The sequence below is a fragment of the Anomaloglossus baeobatrachus genome, chromosome 4, assembly GCF_048569485.1.
Source record: "Anomaloglossus baeobatrachus isolate aAnoBae1 chromosome 4, aAnoBae1.hap1, whole genome shotgun sequence".
Lineage (NCBI taxonomy): Eukaryota > Metazoa > Chordata > Amphibia > Anura > Aromobatidae > Anomaloglossus > Anomaloglossus baeobatrachus.
This window is the reverse complement of record NC_134356.1, coordinates 559490105-559517580: the sequence shown is the minus strand read 5'-3', so window position 1 is coordinate 559517580 and position 27476 is coordinate 559490105. Positions and strand designations below refer to the sequence as shown.

General features: G+C 47.3%; 1 protein-coding gene across 1 annotated transcript in view; it reads right to left on the bottom strand.

Annotated features, from left to right (window-relative positions):
- The window catches only part of SYNM (synemin), a 92726-nt gene that overhangs the window by 30239 nt on the left and 35011 nt on the right, over positions 1-27476 (bottom strand). Inside the window, exon 2 of the mRNA XM_075345989.1 lies at positions 18217-18341. Coding sequence (XP_075202104.1) covers positions 18217-18341 — 125 coding nt within the window. The remainder of the gene's footprint in view (positions 1-18216; positions 18342-27476) is intronic.

The following is a 27476-nucleotide window of genomic DNA, read 5'->3' as shown; positions in this document are numbered from 1 at the left end:
ACAGGTCACAACACCACCACACCCTACACCCCAGTTAGGAACACCAAAGCTACCAAAATCCTTGTTGCCTTCCTCCAGGGGCTGATGTTCACACCAGGGGGTGGGCCAGGCGGTTGGCTCCGCCCACCGAGGAGTTCACAGCCCTGGAGGCGGGAAGAACCAGGCAGATAGTGTTAGGAGGTGAAAGTAGAAGGAGTAAACAGTGAAGTGGTAGAGGAGCTTAGAGAAAAGCTGAAGTAAAGTGGCAAGAAACAGTAGTAAAGCCTGAAGTTAGTCCGGGTGTGTGCCCCGGACTGTGACAGCAAGGTCAGCAGACGGCGGTGATAGTCTGCAGGGGGACTGCTCGGAGGTTGCTGGAAGGACCGCGGACGGGTAGTGGCCCGGCGGTCTGGAGCAGTATACGAAGAACAGTCAGCACCAGGGCAGGGGCCTTTCGGATCCCGGCAAGGCTAGGAGTCGCCATAATTTGCCAAATCCGTCAGTGAAGGGGACGTCTGTCTCCTAACAACCAAGACCCGATTGAAGGCAACAGTCCAACCGTAACGGAGAGACACCGCCACCGCCAGGGCACCAGTTTCTCAGGGCCAGCGCCTGCGGGCAAAGTAGGGCTCCTCCGGCCCATATCCAAGCCGGGGAGCGGGTTACCGGTGGGAACCCATCGCAACCATCATCACTTTAGGTGCAGGAAAAAGGGACCGACACCGTCACCTACTGGGGAAAGCAAGTGCAGCCGTCCGTGGGAACCGTCTTTCCAGCCGTGTGTTTTACCGAGAACTGTGTCATCGTCTCAGGCTGAGTGAGTACCACAGTGCCGCAAGGCACAGCGTTGCCCCCGCGTCCCTGCGCCCACCAAGCCCTGAATCACCCACCTCATCACTGGGCCCCGGGATCACCAACTCCTACCCACGGAGGGGCAACACAACAACTGGCTGCTCCATACCATCCTTCCCGGGATCCCCATACAGAGCAGCGGTGGTGTCAACAAATCACCACAACCGTGTGTGGCGTCACGGACAATAAACAATCCCCACACCCAAACAACCCCTTTCACTCACGGGCGAGGAGCGCCGCTCGAGTCCCCGGGATCCGGCCCATCGCTCGAGCCACCGAGCAGCGGCAGCAGCAGGCCACAGTGCCAGCCGGACCCGAGCAGTGGGAGAGCGCGGCGTCCCCTCCTCCGCCCGCGACAATACCAAGTTTACACATCTTAGCTATCATGTTCTATACCCTTTTTGAACAGGTTCCACAATAACAAGGAAACTCTAATCACTTTCATTACAGTTAGGTCCAGAAATATTTGGACAGTGACACAAGTTTTGTTATTTTAGCTGTTTACAAAAACACGTTCAGAAATACAATTATATATATATTATATGGGCTGAAAGTGCACACTCCCAGCTGCAATATGAGAGTTTTCACATCCAAATCGGAGAAAGGGTTTAGGAATCATAGCTCTGTAATGCATAGCCTCCTCTTTTTAAAGGGACCAAAAGTAATTGGACAAGGGACTCTAAGGGCTGCAATTAACTCTGAAGGCGTCTCCCTCGTTAACCTGTAATCAATGAAGTAGTTAAAAGGTCTGGGGTTGATTACAGGTGTGTGGTTTTGCATTTGGAAGCTGTTGCTGTGACCAGACAACATGCGGTCTATGGAACTCTCAATTGAGGTGAAGCAGAACATCCTGAGGCTGAAAAAAAAGAAAAAATCCATCAGAGAGATAGCAGACATGCTTGGAGTAGCAAAATCAACAGTCGGGTACATTCTGAGAAAAAAGGAATTGACTGGTGAGCTTGGGAACTCAAAAAGGCCTGGGCGTCCACGGATGACAACAGTGGTGGATGATTGCCGCATACTTTCTTTGGTGAAGAAGAACCCATTCACAACATCAACTGAAGTCCAGAACACTCTCAGTGAAGTAGGTGTATCTGTCTCTAAGTCAACAGTAAAGAGAAGACTCCATGAAAGTAAATACAAAGGGTTCACATCTAGATGCAAACCATTCATCAATTCCAAAAATAGACAGGCCAGAGTTAAATTTGCTGAAAAACACCTCATGAAACCAGGTCAGATCTGAAAAAGTATTCTATGGACAGATGAGACAAAGATCAACCTGTACCAGAATGATGGGAAGAAAAAAGTTTGGAGAAGAAAGGGAACGGCACATGATCCAAGGCACACCACATCCTCTGTAAAACATGGTGGAGGCAACGTGATGGCATGGGCATGCATGGCTTTCAATGGCACTGGGTCACTTGTGTTTATTGATGACATAACAGCAGACAAGAGTAGCCGGATGAATTCTGAAGTGTACTGGGATATACTTTCAGCCCAGATTCAGCCAAATGCCGCAAAGTTGATCGGACGGCGCTTCATAGTACAGATGGACAATGACCCCAAGCATACAGCCAAAGCTACCCAGTAGTTCATGAGTGCAAAAAAGTGGAACATTCTGCAATGGCCAAGTCAATCACCAGATCTTAACCCAATTGAGCATGCATTTCACTTGCTCAAATCAAGACTTAAGACGGAAAGACCCACAAACAAGCAAGACCTGAAGGCTGCGGCTGTAAAGGCCTGGCAAAGCATTAAGAAGGAGGAAACCCAGCGTTTGGTGATGTCCATGGGTTCCAGACTTAAGGCAGTGATTGCCTCCAAAGGATTCGCAACAAAATATTGAAAATAAAAATATTTTGTTTGGGTTTGGTTTATTTGTCCAATTACTTTTGACCTCCTAAAATGTGGAGTGTTTGTGAAGAAATGTGTACAATTCCTACAATTTCTATCAGATATTTTTGTTCAAACATTCAAATTAAACGTTACAATCTGCACTTGAATTCTGTTGTAGAGGTTTCATTTCAAATCCAATGTGGTGGCATGCAGAGTCCAACTCGCGAAAATTGTGTCACTGTCCAAATATTTCTGGACCTAACTGTATAAGGGGCTAAGCCCCTATCAATACCACAGTATCATAATATGTAAACTACATACAGATTCGGATAGGCCCACTGGGGTGCCAGTAATATGTTGGTGAGCCACTACACTGGGGTCTTCGTAGCACCTTCAGACAACCTCTAAGCTTCTACTAGGTATCTTGATGCCCCCTCATAAACACAGCTCTCTTACATACTTCTTGAACCTTTTCCCCTCCCTTCCCTTTCAGAGCTGCTGCAGACAATGTCCTCCTTCACCTCTAACCTTACAACACCGCTCCAATATCGTGTCGCATTTGCTATGGATCACATTCCTACTTTCATGTCCATCACCCACAACTTCCGACCATGTGTAACGGGGTGCCAGGGGTGCCTCCGGCCTTGTAGTCGTGGCCCTTGCTGTCAGGCTTACCCCTGGTTCCGCCGTCACTTTGGGGACAGGAGATGTTATGGTGGGGCAGAGTGTGGTGGTGGTGCAGGTGTTGTCCGGCGCACAAACACTCTTCAGGCACGGTTCAATGCAAATAACAAACATTCTTTATTCTTCACAAAGCTCCACACGAGACAGTAAAGGTGATGTTACGCTTTCTTTAGCTGGGGAAAGCCTGTCCTTGCGTCCTCTCCAGTGGGGATGTGCCTGGCTACTCCGCTTCACCCGGCTCCCACTTCTGGCTACCCACAGCCCGGACCCACACCGGACTGCTTCACTCTATGAGGTTCCGCCCCCGCTCCTGTTCTCTCCGGCTTCCCTGTTCTTCAGCTCCCACACTCTGCCCCGGCTCTGCTGCTCCGCTCCCGTCCCCGAGACAACTGCCCTCCTGATCTTTTTCTTTCCTTCACAACCCTTGCTCTCTCCTCCCCTTGCTTCTGCCGGCTCCTCCTCCCCACGGTGGTGACAGCCGTCCCACCCAGCCACTAGGGGGTACCCTAACACAATACACATACAAATAAAACATTTTTATTAATAACATTTCCGGGTTAACTATGCTCCCTTTGTAGGGGGTCTGCCCACCCTCTACATACCTCCCCTCTTAAAGCCCGAGACTCCCGGCAAGGCTCCCATCTAAAAATCACATTTTTAAAACTAGGCACAAACATGTTCAATGAAACTGCGAACCTGTCCACAGGAGGGTACCCGAAAGAGGGTGCACCAGTCCAGCGCCCGGAGTTCCTCCTGGAAGCTCCCGGTCTTGGTCGTGCCCGGAGGCTTGGCAGCACTCCCGGTCTTAGTTGTTAACCGACAGGAACACAAATAAAAACTCCTTCTTCTCAGCGACGCGGAGGAGCCCCTGGCTCAGTCCAGCAGCAGGCTCTCTCCGGACTCAACAACTTTAACGGTGTCAACCAACACACCTTCTTCCGGCTCGGAACAACGCCGGCGTCTAACACAAAAAACAGGCCCGCCATCTTCCGGTCTTGGTGCTTATTCCGGATGGTAGGCCCGTTGCCATTCGGCTCTCTGGGCTTGCACATACTCGGACAAAGACTGCCCGGGCAACCGGCGCAGCCTCCGGAAAGGCTCGTAGCTGATGGGTTGCTCCGCTGTTTCAGCCTCCTGCTTTGGCTCCTCAGTCCCCGACGGGGGTGATGGGGTCGCTGCGCGGGACGGCAGCGGGCTGCCCATAACAATGACCGGACGGATGGGTGGTGATGTTTTGGTTGATCGCCAGCACCGGCGGGGTTCCCTTCTCCGGGTCAGTACTCTGCCCGGGCATGACTGCCGGAGCTACAGCCAAGGTACGTTGCGGGTGGGAGGTTTCGGCCAATACCGGTCTTCGCTGTGCTCGTCGCCAGTTCTGACATTCCTCCCATTCCACTTCTTGCTGCCATTGAGCAGCCTCCTGTGCGGTGGGCATTCGGGTCACCCCAACCGCAAAAAGACCCCTGCAGCCCACTTCCCTCAGGAACCGTACCTTCTCTCCTTGGTACAAAGTATGTAGTCGCTGTGGGAGGCCTTCCGTGTCTAGGTTGACTCTATTGTAGAAATAGTCGTCACCGGTCTCTCCATCCCAGATGAAGCCGTACCCCTCCCTCTGGTTGAATTTCACCACCACTCCGGTGGTGTACTGGTGCTCAAACTCCTCGCTCCGGGGACCCGCCATCATCTCCCGGGCGACGGTCTCGGCGAGCAGCCGCTCCTGTACTGGGTCTGGCTCAGGTGACGGGGACCTTCGTGTCGGTAGTGGTGACGGCTGAACTGGGTCCCAGTAGAAGCCCCACTCGTCTCTCTCCAGTTTCCGGGCGTGTATTTCCTCCGGAGCCAGAACTTGACCAAGTGTTGCAGATCCCACCGCGGCTGGCGAGGGTATCTCCGGGCAGGGGTATGGGGCTCCCAGCATCCAGCTCCCCGACGGTAGTTGGGCGGTGTAGGTCGCCCGGACCTCTGTGGTGGTCGCTCCGGTCAGGGCGTCCCACATGGTCACCCAAGTCACTTTTGTGGCTCTTCCCGGTCCTCCGGGTACAGCCGGCAGATGAGCGGGGAATCCCTCCGCAGACGCAGCCGCAATCTGCTTCGGGTAGCTCTTCTCCAAGCCAGGCGCAGGGTGTAGTCCCTTGGCATTTTCCATCTTGCTTGGGGAATGAGTCTCAGGTAAAGGCGTCAGGGTCGGTGGAGAAGCTGGAGGAAATGGAGGCGGGCTTACTTTTCCCGCTCTTGAGCATACTCCACCCCCAGTCTCACACTTCACGTCGACCCCTCCGCCGTGGTACTTCTTTCTTCTTACAACACCGCCCACTTCACATATCTTCGTACGTGCCCTTGGACCGGCACCTCCCCTCTTTGGGCGGAGTACTCCGAACTTCTTTTTCGGCACCGGCCAGCCCCAGGCTCTTCTTTTGGCGCCAACTTTTCGCGCGCTTTCTGTATCTTCACAGACGACGGCCATCTTGCCGCCATCTTGTGCCCGGTCCAACGCTGCAGGCACTGCTTCTGTTTCCCACCATGGGATCGGAAATCTTCTCCAATAGTCCGGATCTTGGGCCCTAGGCACCACTTGGTCTCCTTCTTCTTGGAGCGGGACCCCTTGCATAAGATCCGGATCCTGCCGACTACGCCACATGTAACGGGGTGCCAGGGGTGCCTCCGGCCTTGTAGTCGTGGCCCTTGCTGTCAGGCTTACCCCTGATTCCGCCGTCACTTTGGGGACAGGAGATGTTATGGTGGGGCAGAGTGTGGTGGTGGTGCAGGTGTTGTCCGGCGCACAAACACTCTTCAGGCACGGTTCAATGCAAATAACAAACATTCTTTATTCTTCACAAAGCTCCACACGAGACAGTAAAGGTGATGTTACGCTTTCTTTAGCTGGGGAAAGCCTGTCCTTGCATCCCCTCCAGTGGGGATGTGCCTGGCTACTCCGCTTCACCCGGCTCCCACTTCTGGCTACCCACAGCCCGGACCCACACCGGACTGCGTCACTCTATGAGGTTCCGCCCCCGCTCCTGTTCTCTCCGGCTTCCCTGTTCTTCAGCTCCCACACTCTGCCCCGGCTCTGCTGCTCCGCTCCCGTCCCCGAGACAACTGCCCTCCTGATCTTTTTCTTTCCTTCACAACCCTTGCTCTCTCCTCCCCTTGCTTCTGCCGGCTCCTCCTCCCCACGGTGGTGACAGCCGTCCCACCCGGCCACTAGGGGGTACCCTAACACAATACACATACAAATAAAACATTTTTATTAATAACATTTCCGGGTTAACTATGCTCCCTTTGTAGGGGGTCTGCCCACCCCCTACATATGCAGTAAATTTCTCCGCTGCCATCCACCAATTCCATCATATTCTCTATATTTCTCACTGGACATGTGGTCACAAAAATACACAGTCACTTTTTCATTAACATGTATGGGGAATGTGATGGCCAAAAATCGGTAAAATCAGGTAATATTAGTATTTACAGTAGCTTGTAGAGTGGGCTTCTGTAATCAAATTTACTGGACGGCCATACACAACTTAGTTGAACACTTACCTTATAGGATATCAGCAGGGACATAACAATCAGGGTAGCAGAGGATGCAACTGGGCTTTGGGGTAGAGGGGGTCTGCCAAACCCTGTGCCTACTTCAGCTGGATGTGCGTCCTCGGACGTACAGCCAGATGAAATGCATTGTGGCACAGAGACCTATTAGGTCTGCAAAATAGAAGCTGGCAGATGATGTCGTTAGGCCCTTGTTTGGAGGCACATGACAGTAACATCATGTGTTGCTATAGCAGGCACACCGATATCAGCTGCCGGCCACTGTTCCGGCTAAAGAGGAGGACGCAGCGCAACCTGGGAGCCGGGGTAGGTGAGTAGAATGTCTTTTTTTATTAATGAGTTGGAAACAGAACGAAGACTGAATACACCAAGAAGGGGCCCAGGATAAGAACATCTATACCAGGATAGAGACATATCTACCAGGATGGGGACATATATAGCAGGATAGGGCACATATACACCAGGATGGGGGGGTGTATATACCAGGATAAGGGGACATACTGTATGTACCAAGATGGTGGACATATATTCCAGGACAGGCCCAGGAGGAAAACATAAATACTTGGATGGGAGACATATAAGCCAGGATGTGTCCAGGATGAGGACATATATACCAGGATGGGCCCAGGATTGGGGACATATATACCAGGATGGGAAAATATATACCAGGATGGGGGTGTCATGCCTTGGATTTGATCCGTTTGGTCCGTTTCTCTCTCTACTAGGCCACTGTCTGGTTTGATCCTTTCCTGGTTCTGAACAGTTTGCCTGTGTGTTCATTGCCTTTCTGTTTCCAATGCTATAACTTAGTCTGCCCTATCAACTGGCGGGTATAACTATTTAAAACTTCCTTGGGCTTTTATTTCCCACTGGAGATATTTGTGAAGTGGACGCTGCTTGGAACTATAGCCTGTTTGCCTAGTGTTTCTCCTGGCAGATTATTACTTTTTATTTTATTCTTCACTTTCCCCTGAATTCTTAAGGCGGTACGTGGAACCCTCGATGGCCACTTAGGAAGCAAATGTCCGAGTGGTCATCTGAGTCAAATTAGGGTTGTTTCAGTCTGCACACCAGCCTTTAGGGATTGTATAGCTGGGACCTCTATTTTGTACAATAACCGGGCAGGTCAGGTGTAGTAGTTAGACCTTATTTTTACATTTTTTCATGCGTGCACATATGTTTGCATAACAGGGGCACATACATACCAGGATGCGGGACATATATACCAGGATGGGGGATATGTATACCAGGATGGGGACATATATACCAGGATAGTGGACATAAATACCAGGATGAGCCCAGGATCAAGACATATATACCAGGATGGGGGGCATATTTTGCAGAATGGGGCTTAGGATGGGAGACAAATGTGAGTACACCCCTATGTGAAAATGGCCAAATTGTGCCCAATTAGCCTCCCCAGTGCCATGTGACTCATTAGTTTTACAAGGTCTAAGGTGTGAATGGGGGAGCAGGTGTGTTACAGTTGGTGTTATCACTCACACATTCTCTCATACCGATCACTGGAAGTTCAACATGGCTCCTCATGGCAAAGAATGCTCTGAGGATCTGAAAAAAGAATTGTTACTCTACATAAAGATGGCCTAGGCTATAAGAAGATTGGCAACACTCTGAAATTGAGCTGCAGCACGGTGGCCAAGACCATACAGTGGTTTAACAAGACAGGTTCCACTCAGGACAGTCATCACCCTATCCGACCAAAGACGTTGAGTGCACTCGCTCAGCATCATATCCAGAGGTTATCGTTAAAAAATAGACATATGAGTGTTGCCAGCATTGCTGTAATGGTTAAAGGGATGGAGGGAGTGCCTGTCAGTGCTCAGACCATACGCCGCACATTGCATCACATTCATCTGTATGGCTGTTGTCCCAGATGGAAGCCTTTTTTAAAGATTATGCACAAGAACAAATGTAAACAGTTTGTTAAATACAAAAAGACTAAGGACCTGGATTACTGGAAACATGTTCTGTGGTCTGATGAGACCAAGATAAACTTATTTGGTTCAGATGGTGTCAAGCATGTGTGGCAGCAACCAGGTGAGGAGTCCAAAGACAAGTGTGTCTTTGGACTCCTGTGTCTTGCCTACAGTCAAGGATGGTGGTGGGAGTGTCATGATTAAGTGCTGCATGAATGCTGCCAGCTGTGGTGGGCTACAGTTCATTGAGGGAACCATGAATGACAACATGTAGTGAGACCTACTGAAGCAGAGCATGATCCCCTATCTTTGGAAACTGGGCTATAGGGAAGTATTCCAACATGATAATGACCCCAAACCCATCTCCAAAATGACTATCGCCTTGCTAAAAAAACTGAGGGTAAAGACTTACCAAGCATTTCTCCAGATCTAAACACTATTGAGCATCTGTGGGCATTCTTAAAGGGAAGGTGGAGGAGCGCAAGGTTTCTAACATCCACCAGCTCTGTGATGTTGTCATGGAGGATGGAAGAGGATTCCTGTGGCAACTTGTGAAGCTCTAGTGAACTCCATACCTTAGAGAGTTAAAGTACTGTTTAAAAATAATGGTGGCCACACAAAATATTGACTGTTTTGGCACAATTTGGCCATATTCACTTAGCGGTGTATTTACTTTTGTTGCCAGTGGTTTAGAAATTCGACTGTGTACTGTGTGCTGAGTTATTTAGCGGGAACAACAAATCTACACTGTTATACAAGCTGTACACTGACTACTTTACATATACTACCCACATACACACTAATATACACCATATACTACCCACATACACACTGATATACACTATATTCTACCCACATACACACTATATACTACCCACATACACACTGATATACACTATATACTACCCACATACACATTGATATACACATATACTGCCCACATACACACTCATATACACTATAAACTACCTACATACACACTGATATACACCATATACTGCATAGACACAGCACAGAGTGGGACTGGAAGCAGAGGTTCCCCGTCACAGGTCTGCAGCTACAGCTGCTATGTCCTCCTTCCTCTCCCTCTGCTCTCAGTCCCGACTGCTTCTAGTGACAAGAGGGAGGGAGAGGAAAGGGCTGCACTGATTGTTAGGTTCCCTGCAGCTCCCGATGGCAGCAGTACTACACTCCGAACACCGTAGAAGACGGTGACGCGGCAGGGCCAGTGAGCCCGAGGTCACAGGCAGGAAGAAGTTGGGGGGAGCGGAGTCAAGCACTGCCTGGCTACTTGTATTAAAACTATTACAGGAACAGCACAGCTCCTCTCTCACTGAGCAGAATCGGCTACTTCCCTGCAGGGCGGGCGCCGGGCCCCTAACCTGCTGGGCCCGGTAACAGTCGCGACCTGTGCGACTGTGGTTGTTACACCCCTGATGGGGATATATATACCAGGATGAGGTACATATTTACCAGTATGGGGGACTTATTTACCAGGATGAGGCCTAGGATAGGAGACATATATTCCAGGATGGGGGACATATTTAGCAGGATGGGGGATATATTTACCAGGATGGGGGATTATTCATTAGGATAAGGGATATACAGTCATATTAAAAAGTTTGGGCACCCTTATTAATGTTAACCTTTTTTCTTTATAACAATTTGGGTTCTTGCAACAGCTATTTCAGTTTCATATATCTAATAACTGATGGACTGAGTAATATTTCTGGATTGAAATGAGGTTTATTGTACTAACAGAAAATGTGCAATCCGCATTTAAACAAAATTTGACCGGTGCAAATGTATGGGCACCCTTATCAATTTCTTGATTTGAACACTCCTAACTACTTTTTACTGACTTACTAAAGCACTAAATTGGTTCTGTAACCTCATTGAGCTTTGAACTTCATAGGCAGGTGTATCCAATCATGAGAAAAGGTATTTAAGGTGGCCACTTGCAAGTTGTTCTCCTATTTGAATCTCCTATGAAGAGTGGCATCATGGGCGCCTCAAAACAACTCTCAAATGATCTGAAAACAAAGAATATTCAACATAGTTGTTCAGGGGAAGGATACAAAAAATTGTCTCAGAGATTTAAACTGTCAGTTTCCACTATGAGGAACATAGTAAGGAAATGGAAGAACACAGGTATAGTTCTTGTTTAGCCCAGAAGTGGCAGGCCAAGAAAAATATCAGAAAAGCAGAGAAGAAGAATGGTGAGAACAGTCAAGGAAAATCCACAGACCACCTCCAAGGACCTGCAACATCATCTTGCTGCAGATGGTGTCAATGTGCATCGGTCAACAATATAGCGCACGTTGCACAAGGAGAAGCTGTATGGGAGAGTGATGCGAAAGAAGCCGTTTCTGCAAGCACGCCACAAACAGAGTCGCCTGAGGTATGCAAAAGCACATTTGGACAAGCCAGTTACATTTTGGAAGAAGGTCCTGTGGACTGATGAAACAAAGATTGAGTTGTTTGGCCATACAAAAAGGCGTTATGCATGGAGGCAAAAAAACATGGCATTCCAAGAAAAGCACTTGCTAGTTGCTACCCACAGTAAAATTTGGTGGAGGTTCCATCATGCTTTGGGGCTGTGTGGCCTATGCCGGCAACGGGAATCTTGTTAAAGTTGAGGGTCGCATGGATTCAACTCTGTATCAGCAGATTCTTGACAATAATGTGCAAGAATCAGTGACGAAGTTGAAGTTACGCAGGGGATGGATATTTCAGCAAGACAATGATCCAAAACACCGCTCCAAATCTACTCAGGCATTCATGGAGAGGAACAATTACAATGTTCTGGAATGGCCATCCCAGTCCCCAGACCTGAATATCATTGAAAATCTGTGGGATGATTTGAAGCGTGCTGTCCATGCTCGGCGACCATCAAACTTAACTGAACTGGAATTGTTTTGTTAACAGGAATGGTCAAATATACCTTCATCCAGGATCCAGGAACTCATTAAAAGCTACAGGAAGCGACTAGAGGCTGTTATTTTTGCAAAAGGAGGATCTACAAAATATTAATGTCACTTTTATGTTGAGGTGCCCATACTTCTGCACCGGTCAAATTTTGTTTAAATGCGGATTGCACATTTTCTGTTTGTACAATAAACCTCATTTCAATCCAGAAATATTACTGAGTCCATCAGTTATTAGATATATGAAACTGAAATAGCTGTTGCAAAAACCCAAATTGTTATAAAGAAAAAAGGTTAACATTAATAGGGGTGCCCAAACTTTTTCATGTGACTGTATTTACTAGGATGAGGGGCATATTTAAGAGGAAAGGGGTACATTAGTTCAGGATGGGGAAGATTACTAAATAATGAAGGGGGGCAAATTGTATGTCTTTATAGGATTTAGAATTATAAAAGGCCCCATACATTTTACCAACATGGGGGGGGTACAGGTCCAAATTTTGCATTGGGGCCCATTGGACATTGGAGTTATGCTACTGGACATCAGATTTGATTTTGTTTTGCGGGCATAAAGATGAGATTGGTAAATGTGAACTTTTCTCTGCAAAGATTGTTAGTACATCATTAAATGAATCGTTATTGTGTGTGACTGGTAATTGGTGTTACAGGGGCATCTTCAGTGACATAGCAGCTAAAAACCTCTGTCTATTGTAGATGAAGCTTTTTGGCTGAATTAATTCTCATATATAAACTAAAAATATATCATGTATATATACTATTAATGGAATAGAGTAACCATTGCATTCCATGCCACAATATCATGGATCTTCCTGTATAAGTAAAGGCACGTGTTTTCATTGCCAACATGCCATAATGTGTATAACATATTTTCCTATACTTAAATGGTTTGCAAGGTTCATTGACAGTTTTAAGTACATGAATCGCTTATCCCATGCTTTTTTCTTTGTTGTTTTGAGTCACACCTACCAAGAGTCATTGTATTTTATCCTACTGATGCCTTCTAACAAGTAGGAACCACCTATATAAAGATGCTGAATTCACTAGGTTGCATATACTTCTCACAAGATATCAGGACGTCTCTAAGGGCTGCTTCTCACTTGCGAGTTTCTCGCAGTAGAGCAATGCGAGAAAATCTCGCATTGGAATCGGACACATGTTAGTGAATGATTCAGCTCTCATCTGCAATTTTTTTCTCAGTCCAAATCGGACTGAGAAAAAAATCGCAGCATGCTGCTTTTTTGCGAGTTTCTCGCACCATTTGTCCCAATGATTTCCTATGGAAGGGGATTAAAAGTAGCATCACACACGCGCACCAGCGTTCACATTTGCGAGTGTGGCAGTAACTTCGCTCATTAGATGAATGTGACAGCACATTCCCATAGGTTAATTAAATGACACATGTGTAATAGCTTTTATCTAATTAAGATGTTGCATGAAACTAGCATCGCAATCGCAACACACACGCGAGCAAAAAGCATCGCACTTGCGTTGCACTCGCACCTAACGTGAACTAAAATCAGCCGAGTATTTTTCAGCCCAGTCGGACCGATTTTACTCGCATAGATGTGTTTCCACCCTTAGGCCTGCGACACACATCCGTGCTGCCGGCACGTGTTTGTCATTTTTTACACGTACCGGCGGCACGGAGACACGTTAACCAATGCTACCCTATTGTAGCAGGCACACACATGTAAAACCACACGGAACGTGTGTCCGTGTGCGTTTGTACGTGTGTGTGTTTTTCAAAGCGCTGACATGTCAGTGATTTCTCCCGCAGCACGGGTGTCACACGGCCCACACCCGTACCACACGGGTGTAGTGTGGATGCGGTCCCGTGTGACACGCGCCGGAGAAAACACACATGTCAGTGAAAAAAAAACAAAACATTAACTCACCTTCTCCAGCCCTCCTGTCTCTGCCGCTGCTGCCTCTTGCTGCCGACCGCCGCTCATTATTCTCATTGAATATTCACTTCAATGCCTGGCAGCAGCAGCAGCGGGGAGACAGCAGGGCTGGAGACTGAGGATCAGCACCATGGACAGCACCGCGGACATCAGGAAGGACCAGGTGAGTATGTTAATTACCGGTTCTACGTGTGCTATCGCGGATAGCACACGTAGAACACACGTGTCACGCACGTACCAGAGACACGTACTTACCTGCACGCAACACGCAGGGAAAATACGTGTCTCTCGGCACGTGCGTGAATTTCACGTGAGTGTGGCAGAGGCCTTAAAGGGAACCTGTCACCTGTTTTTTCCCATATAAACTGCGGCCACCACCAGTAAGCTCTTATATACTGAATTCTAGGCCGCTCTGTAGAACATAAAAAGACCTTTATTATACTCACCTAGGGGGCGGTTGGGTCTGTTGGGCATCACTGCTCTCAGTCTGGTGCCTCCTCCATCTTATGTAATTGCCGTCCTCCTTCCCAGCCCTGTGTGGATGACACATCCTATGTCATCCACATAGAGGAGGCCATTGCGCAGGAGCACTTTGATCTGCTCTGCTGTGGACGGATCAAAGTATTGTAGTGCGTATGTGTCGCGGGCGGGGAGGGGACGCTGCGCTCACCATGCTCGGGTCCAGCACTGCTGCTGCTTCGCTTGCTGCTCGGTGGCTCGAGCGATGGGCCGGATCCGGGGACTCGAGCGGCGCTCCTCGCCCGTGAGTGAAAAGGGGAATGGTTTTGGGGATTTATTGTCCGTGACGCCACCCACGGTTGTGGTGAGGTTGTGACACCACCGCTGCTCTGGACGGGGATCCCGGGAGCGATGACAGGGAGCAGCTTAGATGTTGTTTTTTCCCCTCTGTGGGTAGGGGGGTTGGTTGTCCCGGGGCCCAGTGAGGGAGGAATGGCAGGTGGGTTACGGGGCCTGGTGAGGTGCAGGGTCACGGGGGCAGCGCGGTGCCGCACGGCACGGTGGTACTCACTCAGCCAATGATGAATGCAAAGTCTCCGGTAAAACAAACGGCTGGATGGACGGGTCCCACAGACGGCTGCGGTGGTTCTTCTCCCGGTAGGTTGGCGGTGACTGCCTTTCCCTGCACCTGTGCTATGTTCTCGGTTCCGATGGCTTCCCACCGGTAACCCGCTCCCCAGCTTGGATGGATGCTGAGGGAGCCCCTTTTGCCTGCAGGCTCTGGCCCTGGGAACTGTAGCCTTGGCGGTGACTGTATTTCCCTTCACGGTTTGAGCGGTTGCCTTCAATCGGGTCTTGACTGCTGAGAAACCCCAGAGGTTCCCTTCGCTAACGGATTTGACCGGTTTTACGGCGACTCCAAGCCTGGTCGGGGTCCGTAGGCCCTGCCGAATGGTGCTGGCTTCTCTTCGCTCCCCGATCCGGTACCGGCGGGCCACCGCCCGTCCCCGGCCCTTACGGTTCTCATCAATCAGCCCCTCCTGCAGACGGTCACCACCGTCTGCCAACCTTGCTGTATGTGCCCAGGCCACGCACCCGGACACGGTCAGTCTGCTCCACTACCACTTCACTCCTCAACTCTCCAACTACTCTGCACTACTCTGCCTTCCTTTTCCCGCCTCCAGGACTATGAACTCCTCGGTGGGTGGGGCCAACCACCTGGCTCCACCCCCTGGTGTGGACATCAGCCCCTGGAGGGAGGCAACAAGGATTTTTGTCTGACTTTGATGTGCCTAGCCGGGGTGTGGGGTGTGTTGTTGCAGTACTTGTGACGTCCTGGCTTGTCCAGGGCGCCACACATGCATTATATCAATATGTTTTATTTTTCTCACTCTTGGTTTTTGTATATTTGTGCACACCTCTCTCTCCCCTTATTAGAAGTGTGTTGCTTCTTCCCTTCTGGTCCTTCAAGAAGTACAAGAAACCCCTCGACGGCCTTTCAGGAAGTCAGGTCTGAGGTGGTGTTTTGAGTTGTGTGGCTAGGGTCTTTCTAGTCTGTACAGGGACCAGTTGGCTGCGGCATCTCCTTGTAGTAAGTCTTTCATATTTCCGTTTCTCATATGTGAGAGTGTTTATATTCATAACAGTACACTGCCACTGGACTCACAAGAAACAGGAACGTGGTTGGTGGAGTGAGAAATCAAGCTTCTCTGTCTGGCAGTCTGATGTATCAGTCTGGTTTTGGTGAGTGTCAGTAAAACATCTACCTGACTGCATAGTGCCAGCTGTAAAGTTTGAACATGACTGGCCACACAGAGCTCTGACCTAAACCTTATTGAATACCTTACGGATGAACTAGAAGAGAAACCTCAAGCCATTCCCTCACACCCAACACAGGGATGGACATATCATTGGCGCAACCTGTGCAGCTGCATAGAGGCCCAAGGGAAATGGGAGCCCACTTATACCTCCAAAGCAGGTGAAATTGTGCATTATGATCAGCTATTGGACTGGAGCAGGCCCATGTACTGCTCTTGTACAGGGGCCTTCTTCTGCCTGTGTCCGCCACAGATCCAACATCAGGGCCTGACATCACAAATGATTTTAAAAGACAAAAATCCAATGCTAGTTACGGCAACCGTATCTCTTGTGGTACCCCTTGTGAACAACCTGCTCCAGCTACAATATGAATGGTCCTCTTTGACCACTCTTTAATTTACTACACCCACAAAAATGTCAGTGCATGATATCCCCACTTCTCTGCGTTCCTCGATTCAGTCATAGGGTTGGCTCTCACAAGTGATAGTTCTATACTAACCTTCCCATGAACATGGCACACATCGTTAGGCTACGTTCACATGCAGCGTTTTTGTTGCATTTTTCCTGCAGCCAAAATCTGCTCTCTTGGCAGTAAGGGGTACTTTGCACGTTGCGACATCACTACTGCGATATTGTCGGGTCAAATCGAAAGTGACGCACATCCGGCGCCGGTAACAACATCGCAACGTGTAAAGCCTACATGCGCCGATAAACGATCGCAAAAGCGTCGAAAATCGGTGATCTGTGTAGCGTCGGTCATTTCCATAATGTCACACCAATAGGAGATATGATGTTGTTCCTTGTTCCTGTGGCAGCACACATCGCTGTGTGTGAAGCTGCAGGAGCGAGGAACATCTCCGTACCTGCCTCCACCGGTTATGCGGAAGGAAGGAGGTGGGCGGGATTGTTAATCTGTTATATGCCGTTGTGAATCTCTTACAGCGGCATTTAACATGCGTAGGCATGGATGCTGGAATGAAAAGGTTCGGCCGACTATAATGTCACGGGTTGACAAGGGATAACAGGGGACCGGGGCTCGTAGATTGGTCCTCAGGCTAGGGGGCCTTAGCTGTCCCTAATCCTGGAGATATGTATAAGGCTGGACTCAGATGAGCGTATGGCATACGATGCGAGAGCATCAGATGCGATATGCTAAAGACCCCCGGCTCAGGCTCTGCTGCGAGTCTGAGCTGAGTGTCATGCAACTGTGGCCCGATCCTGCAATCAGGTCACAGCTGTGAAGCTGAGGGCGAACGCTGCGAAGGAGAGTGAGGGGTTAATCCCCCCATCAACTCCATTGTCAGCCTGTGCGTATATCGCACTGCACTGGGATAACATTCAAGTGCAGTACGATTTATCTCTCGCACCCATTCACTTGAATGGGTGCGAGAGATACGGCTCTCTCAAAAAATCGCAGCATGCTGCTACTTTTCTCGCATCCAGATTCTGGATGTGAGAAAAGCTGACTAACTGCTCTCCCTCATTGACTAACATAGGTCCGAGTGCAATGCGAGATTTTCTCGCATTGCACTCGTCCGATTTCAACGCTCATGTGAGCGTACCCTAATGGTGACAATGTCTGTGCCACCTTCATTATTACCCTGCTACTGGTCAGCCCTGATCTAATATCCCCTCTCCCACACCACAGGGGAGGACCAGGACAAGAGTAGTTTAGCCGCAGAGATGAACAAATGGGGAAACCAAAATTCGATCAAACAGCTAGCACACATAGAGATGTAAGACAATACATGACCAGGAGGAAATAAAGAGCATGGAGAAAATAACCAGACGACGAGAGATTTTCCACAACACACCAAGTAGCGCACAGTAAATTACCAGCAACAGGAACAGGAACATAACAGCACAGGGACCAGGTTAGCGAAAGCTATAGGCGGCATAGGAAGTCAGATTCCTACAACTTAAAAAAGACGGGAAATACCTGTGATGGGTCTCCCATAACATGTGTTTCAAAAGGTAACAAGCAGGGTTGCAGAAAAATAACTTCTGTTAGTCCGGTCACTAATGAGCACACAGCTGGTTGATGCCAGAGCCTGACTGTGCAGCCCAGAAGCACAAGAGAAAACATAGTGTGGAGTGTCAGAGTCTATACAGTGTCTGATGACACTCGGCAAGTTTAGAGCCAAAAACTGTATGACACTGTATAAGTAATCTGATTTCCTGTAAAAGTTTTCATAGATATCAGAATGGAATTTAGGATATCAGAAGAGGAGATATATTCCAAGTTCACCTTACCTATAAGCAGCCACTTCCAGACTGAGTCCTGTCTTCACTTGCATGAGGTCATGGTAATCCTTCAGACGCTCCGTGATGGTCATTGTGATACCCTGTTTTTCTTTCTCCAACTCTTCTATTATGATCTGCAGGAACAAATGAATGATAATTGGTAATATACATGTTGTGTAATAACGGTGCAATATCTCAAGCATAGCTGATATATTGTCTTCTTTTCCTGAAGTTGTCAGATCAGTTTGGAGTCACAATAAATTCTATCAAATGGCAGCTAGTCATCGATATGACGTATAGTAGTATGTATGGATTGGATTATGCACATGAGCGTTAGTATGGAGCTGTACAGCCTCCAGGCCCATTAAAGACCAGTATTTTTTTTTTGCTCTTATATAGCCCCATTAATTCCATAGCCATTTACAGATGTGATCATAAGCACTGTAACCAATGGGGCTCACAATTAAAATTCTTTATCAGTATGTCTTTGGGGGAACCTAAGCAAACACACGGAGGACATAATACAGGGTCCTTGGTGGGATTTGCTGTCCTTAAGCCCGCTTTACACGCTTCAATGTATCTTACAATGTGTCGGCGGCGGGGTCACGTCGTAAGTGACGCACATCCGGCATCGTAAGTTACATTGCAGTGTGTGACAGGTACGTGTGATTGCAATTGAACAGTAAAACGTTCATCGCACGCACGTTGTTCATTTCTCATGAATTGAACGTCAGATTGCTCATCGTACCCGGGGTAGCACACATTGCAGTGTGTGACACCCCGGGAACGATGAACAGATCTTACCTGCGTCCTGCGGCTCCCGGCCGGTAATGCGGAAGGAAGGAGGTGGGCGGGATGTTTACGTCCCGCTCAGCTCCGCCCCTCCGCTTCTACTGGCCGGCTGCCGCGTGACGTTGCTGTGACGCCGAACGTCCCTCCCACTCCAGGAAGTGGACGTTCGCCGCCCACATCGAGGTCGTATGGACGGGTAAGTACGTGTGCCGGGGGTTACTCGTATGTGCGGCACATTCAATAAATTGAACATGCCACACATACGATGGGGGCGGGTACGATCGCATACGATATCGTATGCTGGATCGTAAGGTGTAAAGCAGGCTTTACTCTAACACTGAACGTCTACAGCTGTAACCAATGACCCACTGTGCTACACAAGTATCAATTTTATAGAATTTTACAACAAACCCATAGTTTTTAGGGGGCCAAGACAATGCACCATACTGTATCAAAGAAAGGTCCTAATTCTTCATTTACAGTATTTTTAACGTTTCTTGTAGTAAAAATGAATATAATCATGACTTTTCCATTATTTATTTTGCACCTTTCATTAAGTTAAAGAAGCACTCCCATGACGATTTTCTTTTACTAAATGTGTGTATATGTGTATGTAATGTAGTGTGTATCTTTCCGCCACCTTCACCAGTACCGAGCGCAATTTTGCTTCTCAGTGACGTCACAGCTCTACAGACTATTCAGTTCAATCTGTGCTCTATACATGACCCAGAAGTGACTTTTAGGGCTCATGCGCACGTTGCGTAATAGCATGCATTTACGCTGCGTATTGCACTGCAGCGTAAATGCATGCGTCCTGCATCCCCTGCACAATCTATGTAGATTGTGCATGAGACGTGCGCACGTTGCTTTTATGAACGCAGCGATTTGGGTGCTAAAATTTTGACCCAAATCCGTGCGTTCATAAAAGCAGCATGTCAGTTATTTCTGCGCTCTGGATGCAGCTCCCACTCTGTCTATGGTGGGGGCAGCATCCAGAGCACATGAAATTTTTTTTAACAAAAATACTGCATTCATTCTGCAGCGATTTGAAGCGCACATGTGCTGTCAAATTGCTGCAGAAGAATCAGCAGTTACGTGCGCATGAACCCTTAGGCTAGATTTAAACTCTTGTACGGCATCCAATGAGAGTGCATCAGATGTGATATGCTAATGACTCTTGGCTCCTGCTGTGCTGCCAGCGTGAGCCGAGTGTCATGCAACTGTGATCCGATCCTGCGATCAGATCACAGCTGCAGAGGAGGGGGCAGGCGCTGCAAAGGAGAGGGAGGAGCTAATCTCCCCATCTCCTCCACTGTCAGCTGATGTGATTATCGCACTGCACTCAGATGTCATCCGAGTGAAGTCCTATGTTTCTCTCGTGCCCATAGACTTTTATGGGTGTGAGCGACACTTCTCTCGTAGACAATCGCAGCATGCTGCGACTTTTCACTCATCCAGAATCTGGATGAGAAAAAAGCTGATCATCTGCTCTCCCTCACTGATTAACATTGGTCCAAATGCAACTCGTGATTTTCTTGCATTACAGTCGTCCGTGTTGTACGCCCATGTGAGCATACCCTTACAATGTAAGTCTATGGAGCATCAGTTCAAGACTCCATAGATTCACACTGCAAAGAGACTTCCAGCTCACACATAGGTTATGTCCGCACTTTGCGTCGTCCTAGTTGCAGTTCAAAATGCATGTTTTGGCAGAAATTGCTTTTGCCAAAGTTGCTTTTGAGCACAGAAACATGGTAAATACGCGTGCTTTTTTTTACCGCGTTTAGCCGCGTTTTTAGCGCTTTTTACATGCTTTTCCATTGCTTAAAGACAGATGCATTTTGAACATAAAGATACTGCTAAATAAAGTTAAAACAGTCAAACACTATGAAAAAAGGGGAAAAAATGAAAACAAATATAAATAATTAAATCATAACGAAATTAGTTATATTTAATAAAATTATAGCGGTTTTATACTATTTATCGCTAAAATTCTAATTACTTATTATTTTTCATTATTTTAATTGTTGGACTATGTGTGTGTGTAAAGGGACATATTATTCCATTATTTTGATGTCAGAAACGCATGCGTTTATGTAGTCCAAAACGCATGTTTTCTGCAGCTAAAAAGCATGTAAAACGCTGGAATTTTGATGTTGCTTGCTTTTTTCAACTTCTCATTGACTTCAATGTTAGCAAAACGCAGCCGAAACGGCAAAAACAATTGACATGCTGCTTCTTTGAACGCTGAGTTTTTGCCCAAAATTATACAAATTGAACGCAGCGTTTTGAACTGCAAAGTGCGCACAATAAATCCACTTTTCCCATAGACTTTGCTGGGAAATCAAAACGCATGCATTTTGGCATGAAACGCTGCAGTTCCAAACGCAGCAGAAAAGCAGCTGAAATGCAGGTGAAAACGCAAAGTGCGGACACAGCCATAGAGCATAGAGAGACGGATAGTCTAAAAAGTGGTGACGTCACTGAGAAAAGGCGGTGATAGATGAATATATCACTATATACACATATACACAAATTTATTCAAGTAAAATATGAGGGCTTCTTTAACTTGCTTAATTACAGTACTTATTTTTGTTTCTTTGTTTTTTGCTTGATTGATAATGTGGTTGTGGTTTTCCTTATCCCAATGTTTTCAACTACTTCATTGTTTGGGACTTTTCAAAATGTTGCACAAATGCTGAAGACTTAGGGGTACTTTGCACGCTGCGACATCGCTACTGCGATACCGTCGGGGTCAAATCGAAAGTGACACACATCCGGCGCCGGTAACAAAGTCGCAACGTTTAAAGCCCAGATGCGCCGATAAACGATCGCAAAAGTGTCGAAAATCGGTGATCTGTGTAGTGTCGGTCATTTTCATAATGTCGCACCAATAGGAGATACGATGTTGTTCCTCGTTCCTGCGGCAGCACACATCGCTGTGTGTGAAGCCGCAGGAGCGAGGAACATCTCCTTACCTGCGTCCACCGGCTATGCGGAAGGAAGGAGGTGGGCGGGATGTTTACGTCCCGCTCATCTCTGCCCCTCCGCTTCTATTGGCCGCCTGCCGCGTGACGTCGCTGTGATGCCGCACGACCCGCCCCCTTAGGAAGGAGGCGGGTCGCCGGCCAGAGCTACGTCGCAGGGCAGGTAAGTGCCTGTGAAGCTGCCGTAGCGATAATGCTCGCTACGGCAGCTATCACAAGATATCGCATGTGCGACGGGGGCGGGTACTATCGCGCTCGGCGTCGCTAGCCGATGCTAGCGATGTCGCAACGTGCAAAGTACCCCTAAGGGCCGCTTTACATGCTGCGACATCGCTAGCATTTGCTGGCGATGTCAAGTGCGATACTTCCCGCCCCCGTCGTACGGCCGATAATTGGTGATCGCTGCCGTAGCAAACATTATCGCTACGGCAGCGTCACACGCACATACCTGTTTAGCGACGTTGCTGTGACTGCCAAACAATCCCTCCCTTAAGGGGGAGGTGCGCTTGGCATCGCCGCGACGTCACTAAGTGGCCGGCCAATAGAAGCGGAGGGGCGGAGATGAGCGGGACATAACATCCCGCCCACCTCCTTCCTTCCACATTGCCGGCAGACGCAGGTAAGGTGAGGTTCCTCGTTCCTGCGGTGTCACACAATAGCGATGTGTGCTGCCGCAGGAACGACGAACATCATCGTACCTGCAGCTGCAACGATAATTGGGAATGGACCCCCATGTCACCAATTAGCGATTTTGAAAGTTTTTGCAACGATTCAAAATCGCTGATAGGTGTCACATGCAACGACATCGCTAACGAGGCCGGATGTGCGTCACAAATTCCGTGACCCCAACGACATCACTTTAGCGATGTCGTAGCATGTAAAGCGTCCCTAACATGCAGCATTTTAAAATATGCAACTTTTTGCTCTCAAAAGATGCAAAATAGGTAAAATGAAAAAAAGAGCATCTTTGATTTTGTGCAAAATTCAATCCACATGCGCCATTTTGATGAATTTAACATAACAAAAATAACAGCTCACCACACCTATATTCACTTCATTCAGGGTGCTTGACAGCTTGAGCAGAGGTTGTCAATATAATCAAGTAAGAGAAAAGTCAGCACCTAGTCCTTCTCTAGAAAACTCTGTGTTTATTGTAATTTTATTCCATACTTGCTAAAACCACTGAACACAGGATCCTCAAACATCTGACACTTCCGTGACGTCCTGGAGTGACAGTGCCGACACCACTGGAATCGCTCTGGCATCAGAGTTGAGTATAAGGCTAAACGCTCACATTGCTTTTTTACTGCTTTTTTTCATGCGTTTTTCCATGCAGATTTTAATCAATACTGCAAGGAAAAACACTTCCCAGCAAAGACTATGAGAATCCTAACTTGCTGTGCACACGCTGCTTCTTTTCTCCTTGCAGATTTTGTTGTAGAAAAACGAAGCCGCATGTCAGTTGTTTCTGCTTTTTTTTGAGTTTCTATAATCCACTGCAGTGCTTTATCGCTACAGTGGATTATTTCTGTACAGTTCGCCTCACACACCATGCATACAGCATGGTGTGTGAGGCGATCTATAGCTCAGTAACCCAGGGCCATGGCAGCAATCCGGTCCCTGTGATTGCATTACAGGGAGCTGATCGCCAGGGAGAGGTAAGCGATACTTCTTCCTGTCTCCTGAATGCTGCAATCGCATTGATAGCAGCATTCAGGGTTTTAAACTGCCGGGAGCGGCGCGGGCACTGCTCCAAGCAGTGAGAGCCGGGACCCAACTGTAACATCAGCCGGACACCTGGCAGCAATCGTGGGGGTACAGCGCCTGAACCCCCACAATCGTCATGGCTAAACAAAAAAAACCCCATGAAAAACGCATGTGAAAAAATGCGCACATGCGATAAAAAACATGTGCACATAGCTTTAGTGTTATTATTTTAAAAAGGGGAAACATACGGATTGAGAAAGAGTTATCCAAGTTGCGGACAACATCTTTAACAGAATCCAGAGTGTCTTCAGACCTATTAGGAATCTGTGATGAGGAGCCCTATGAAGGAATTTAAGGTGATGAATATTTCCTGACAGCTTCCCATGTTACGTTAATATGTCATTTTCACCATCACATCTGCTGAGCTCTGCACTTTTGAATGTATCCACATATATCAGTTTTGGCTTCACGGTGTACCTCGCCCACTCTTGCCCTTTGCTAATGTTATTTAACTGTTATTTACTTTGATGAAATCTCCGTAGACACTGTTGCTTGTTGAATATCAATGAACTATTTACTGAAACCACTCTTCTAATTTTGAACAACCAGATCTACATAAAGAGCAACTCCAGTGACCCCCAGTAAGCTCATATGTATGACAGAGATACTTGATAGTGTTTTTTATTTTTTTCCACAAATTATTTAGTGACTCATAGTTTATAATCAGTCTATATGGAAATGGAAACAAGTAACAAAAGATCAACAAGGAATCCTGAGACTATTTGACAAAATCTAAAATTGTGTTGCTCTTTGCAGTAACAGAAGACCATGTACACAGGAGTCAGCACATACATATTAACATAGACCACCAGATGCACTTGTGCACATACAGTAGATGCAAACACAAACCGATAGAGTGCCTTGAAAAAGTATTCATACCTCAACGACTTTTCTACATTTTTTCATGTTACACCCACAAAAGTAAATGTATTTTATTCGGATTTTATAATATATACCAACAATAAGTATCAAGTAATTGTGAAGGGTAAAGGAAATAATTTATTTATTTTACTCACTTATATAGTGTTGTTAATTCCACAGCACTTTACAGATGTGAAATTATACGTTTTTATAGATATTTTAAAAAATTAAAATTTGAAAATTGTGGTGTGCAAATGTATTTAGCCTCCTACATTCTGATACCCCTAAATAAAATCCTGAGACACCAATTGTCTCCAGAAGTCACCTAATGAGTGTATTGACTTCACAGTGTGTAATTTATGGCACGGTGGCTCAGTGGTTAGCACTGCAGTCTTGCAGCGCTAAGATCTAGGGTTCAAATTGTTGCACAGCTTCTAGTTTCCCAGGTGCAGAACAAAGTTCACAGAGCAGATTTCATGGGATAACAAGCTCTTTACTCCTGAGAGAACATGAGGTAATAATATGCACAGTCATACAGCATTGCATCAGGAAGAGAAAGTTAAACCAGAAAAAAAAACAAAAGACTTTTTACAATTCAGTTAGTAAGGAAACTTTACACAACATTGCCATCTACTGTTAGATCAGTATAAAGTCCTCCTTCACACAGTCAAAGAAGTCCTCATCTGTTGCATATACCATCACAAATGCCACCAAGGACAACATCTGCAAGGAGTTTGTATGTTCTCCCCATGTTTGTGTGGGTTTCCTCAGGGTTCTGTAGGTTCCTCCCACACTCCAAAGACATACTGAGAATTTAGATTGTGAGCCTCAATGGAGATAGTGTTGCTGATGTATGCAAAGAGCTGTGGAATTAATGGCACTACAGCTGTTCAGTGACAACCTCAGAGGTTTGTTTGAGAACATTTGTTGTGCACGCGTCAACTCCGCGCACCATTATTTGAAGTCCTCACCACCCGCCCCACAGTACCAGCCGCCATATCTCCAGCTGCAACACCAGCCCGGCCGCCACAGCACCTGCACAGCTGCTGCAGCACCAGTCCAGCCACCGCAGCCCCTGCACAGCCACCGCAGCATTCCCCCCGGCCTTCTGTGATCCCTCAGCACCACCCCCCGGTAATCTGGTAAGCTACATTCAGATTATAAAACGCACCCCTCACTTTCCTCCCAAAGTTTTGGGAGGAAAAGTGTGTCTAATAATCTGCAAAATACTGTATTTTTATATGATGGTAAGCAAAAACAGTAGAGGGAATGTTAACATGATGTTATTTAAGTATACCCCTTATTTTTATAATGATACCATCAGATGAGCATTGAAATGGCTGCATTTTAGCACCTCCAACTTGGTGATGCAGTCGTAAGACATACATACATCACATACCAATGAAAGGTTTGGGGAGGTGTGGTTCAGAATTACCCCAGTGCTCCCTCTGCCTCCGCTATAGCCATTTTCGACTTGAAGAGAACGTGGCACAGCTTTCAGATATGGGAGCTGTGACTGCAGAGTGGAGACCATAGCTAAAGTTAGTGACTATACATTAGAGTAGGTATAGTTACATATATTATGAGCGGTGGAGGGTTGTCTACTTTATTATGTTTAAGAATTGTGGCAATGGGCAGCACTAGCAAGCAGGCGTCAGCCACCGAAAGAACCCTGTGTGCCTATTCATATTGTCTATATGTCTATATATTGTCAATAAAGAGATATTCTAATCATGTTGGCGACTCCCTTCCATTACTGACTACTGATTTAATGACTGCTTTTGCGTAAGGCTACGGCTAGGAAGACATTCAAGAAATGATGTCAGCTGACATTATGTACAACTGACAAAGCGTAATATATAAAAATAATACACTAATACCTAGGAAAAAATAAGACTTAACTCTATGTCATTATTGTCTACTAGAAGGTGGCCCGATTCTAACGTATCGGGTAGTCTAGAATGTGTATGTAGGTTAGCAGATTGAATAATAAGGTAATGAATGGACTGGATGGGTTAGGTTTAATTTAGTATTCTTATAATTGTTTATTGGTTTTAAAATGACAAACAACAGAAGGAACAGTTTTAATAGATGAGTCTAATGTTTAATGATGTCCATGGCTTGTAATGAAAGAAGGCCATGAACAGTGTAAAGTTAGGTAAAAATATTTTTGTACACGACATTTTGTGTGAAGAAGACCTTTTCATCTGTAAGTAACTTTCCTTGTAAAGGGGTGTCAACAACTTGCACTTTGACGTTGGATCTCCTTGTCACTCTTGAAAATGCAACGTACAGTTGTCCATGTCCAAAAACTGGTTCCCTTCCTGGTATAGTCTCCATCCTTGTATGGCACCCATCCTGGTATGTGGGCTGATGCTGTGATGTGGCCCAATGCTGGTATGTGCCCCCATCGTGGTGCAGCCACCATCCTTACATGTGGCCCCATCCTGCGGGGTAATGTGTGCAGGGGGCGGAGTGCGGGTGGGGTGGAGCCGAGCGGGGCCATGGCGCTGACGTCGTCAGTGCTGGGGACTGCATGGCTGGGAACAGGTGACTATTCGTGTGTGTGTGTGTGTTCAGTGTATATGTGACGCCCTGGAATATCCAGGTCGTCCCAGGTAGTCACACACACAACATCACACCCCTTCCAGTTAGGTAACACCAGTCAAACATAGAAAACCTTGTCACCACCCTCCATGCTTGATGTCCACACCAGGGGGAATGGAGCCAGGCGGTTGGCTCCACCCACTGAGGAGTTCATAGGCCTGGAGGCGGGAACCTAAGAAGTCAAGTTCAAGGGAGTAGAGAGAGGAGTTCTGACAGTGAAGGAGGGAGGTTGTGTCCAGGAGCAGACCTGTGCTC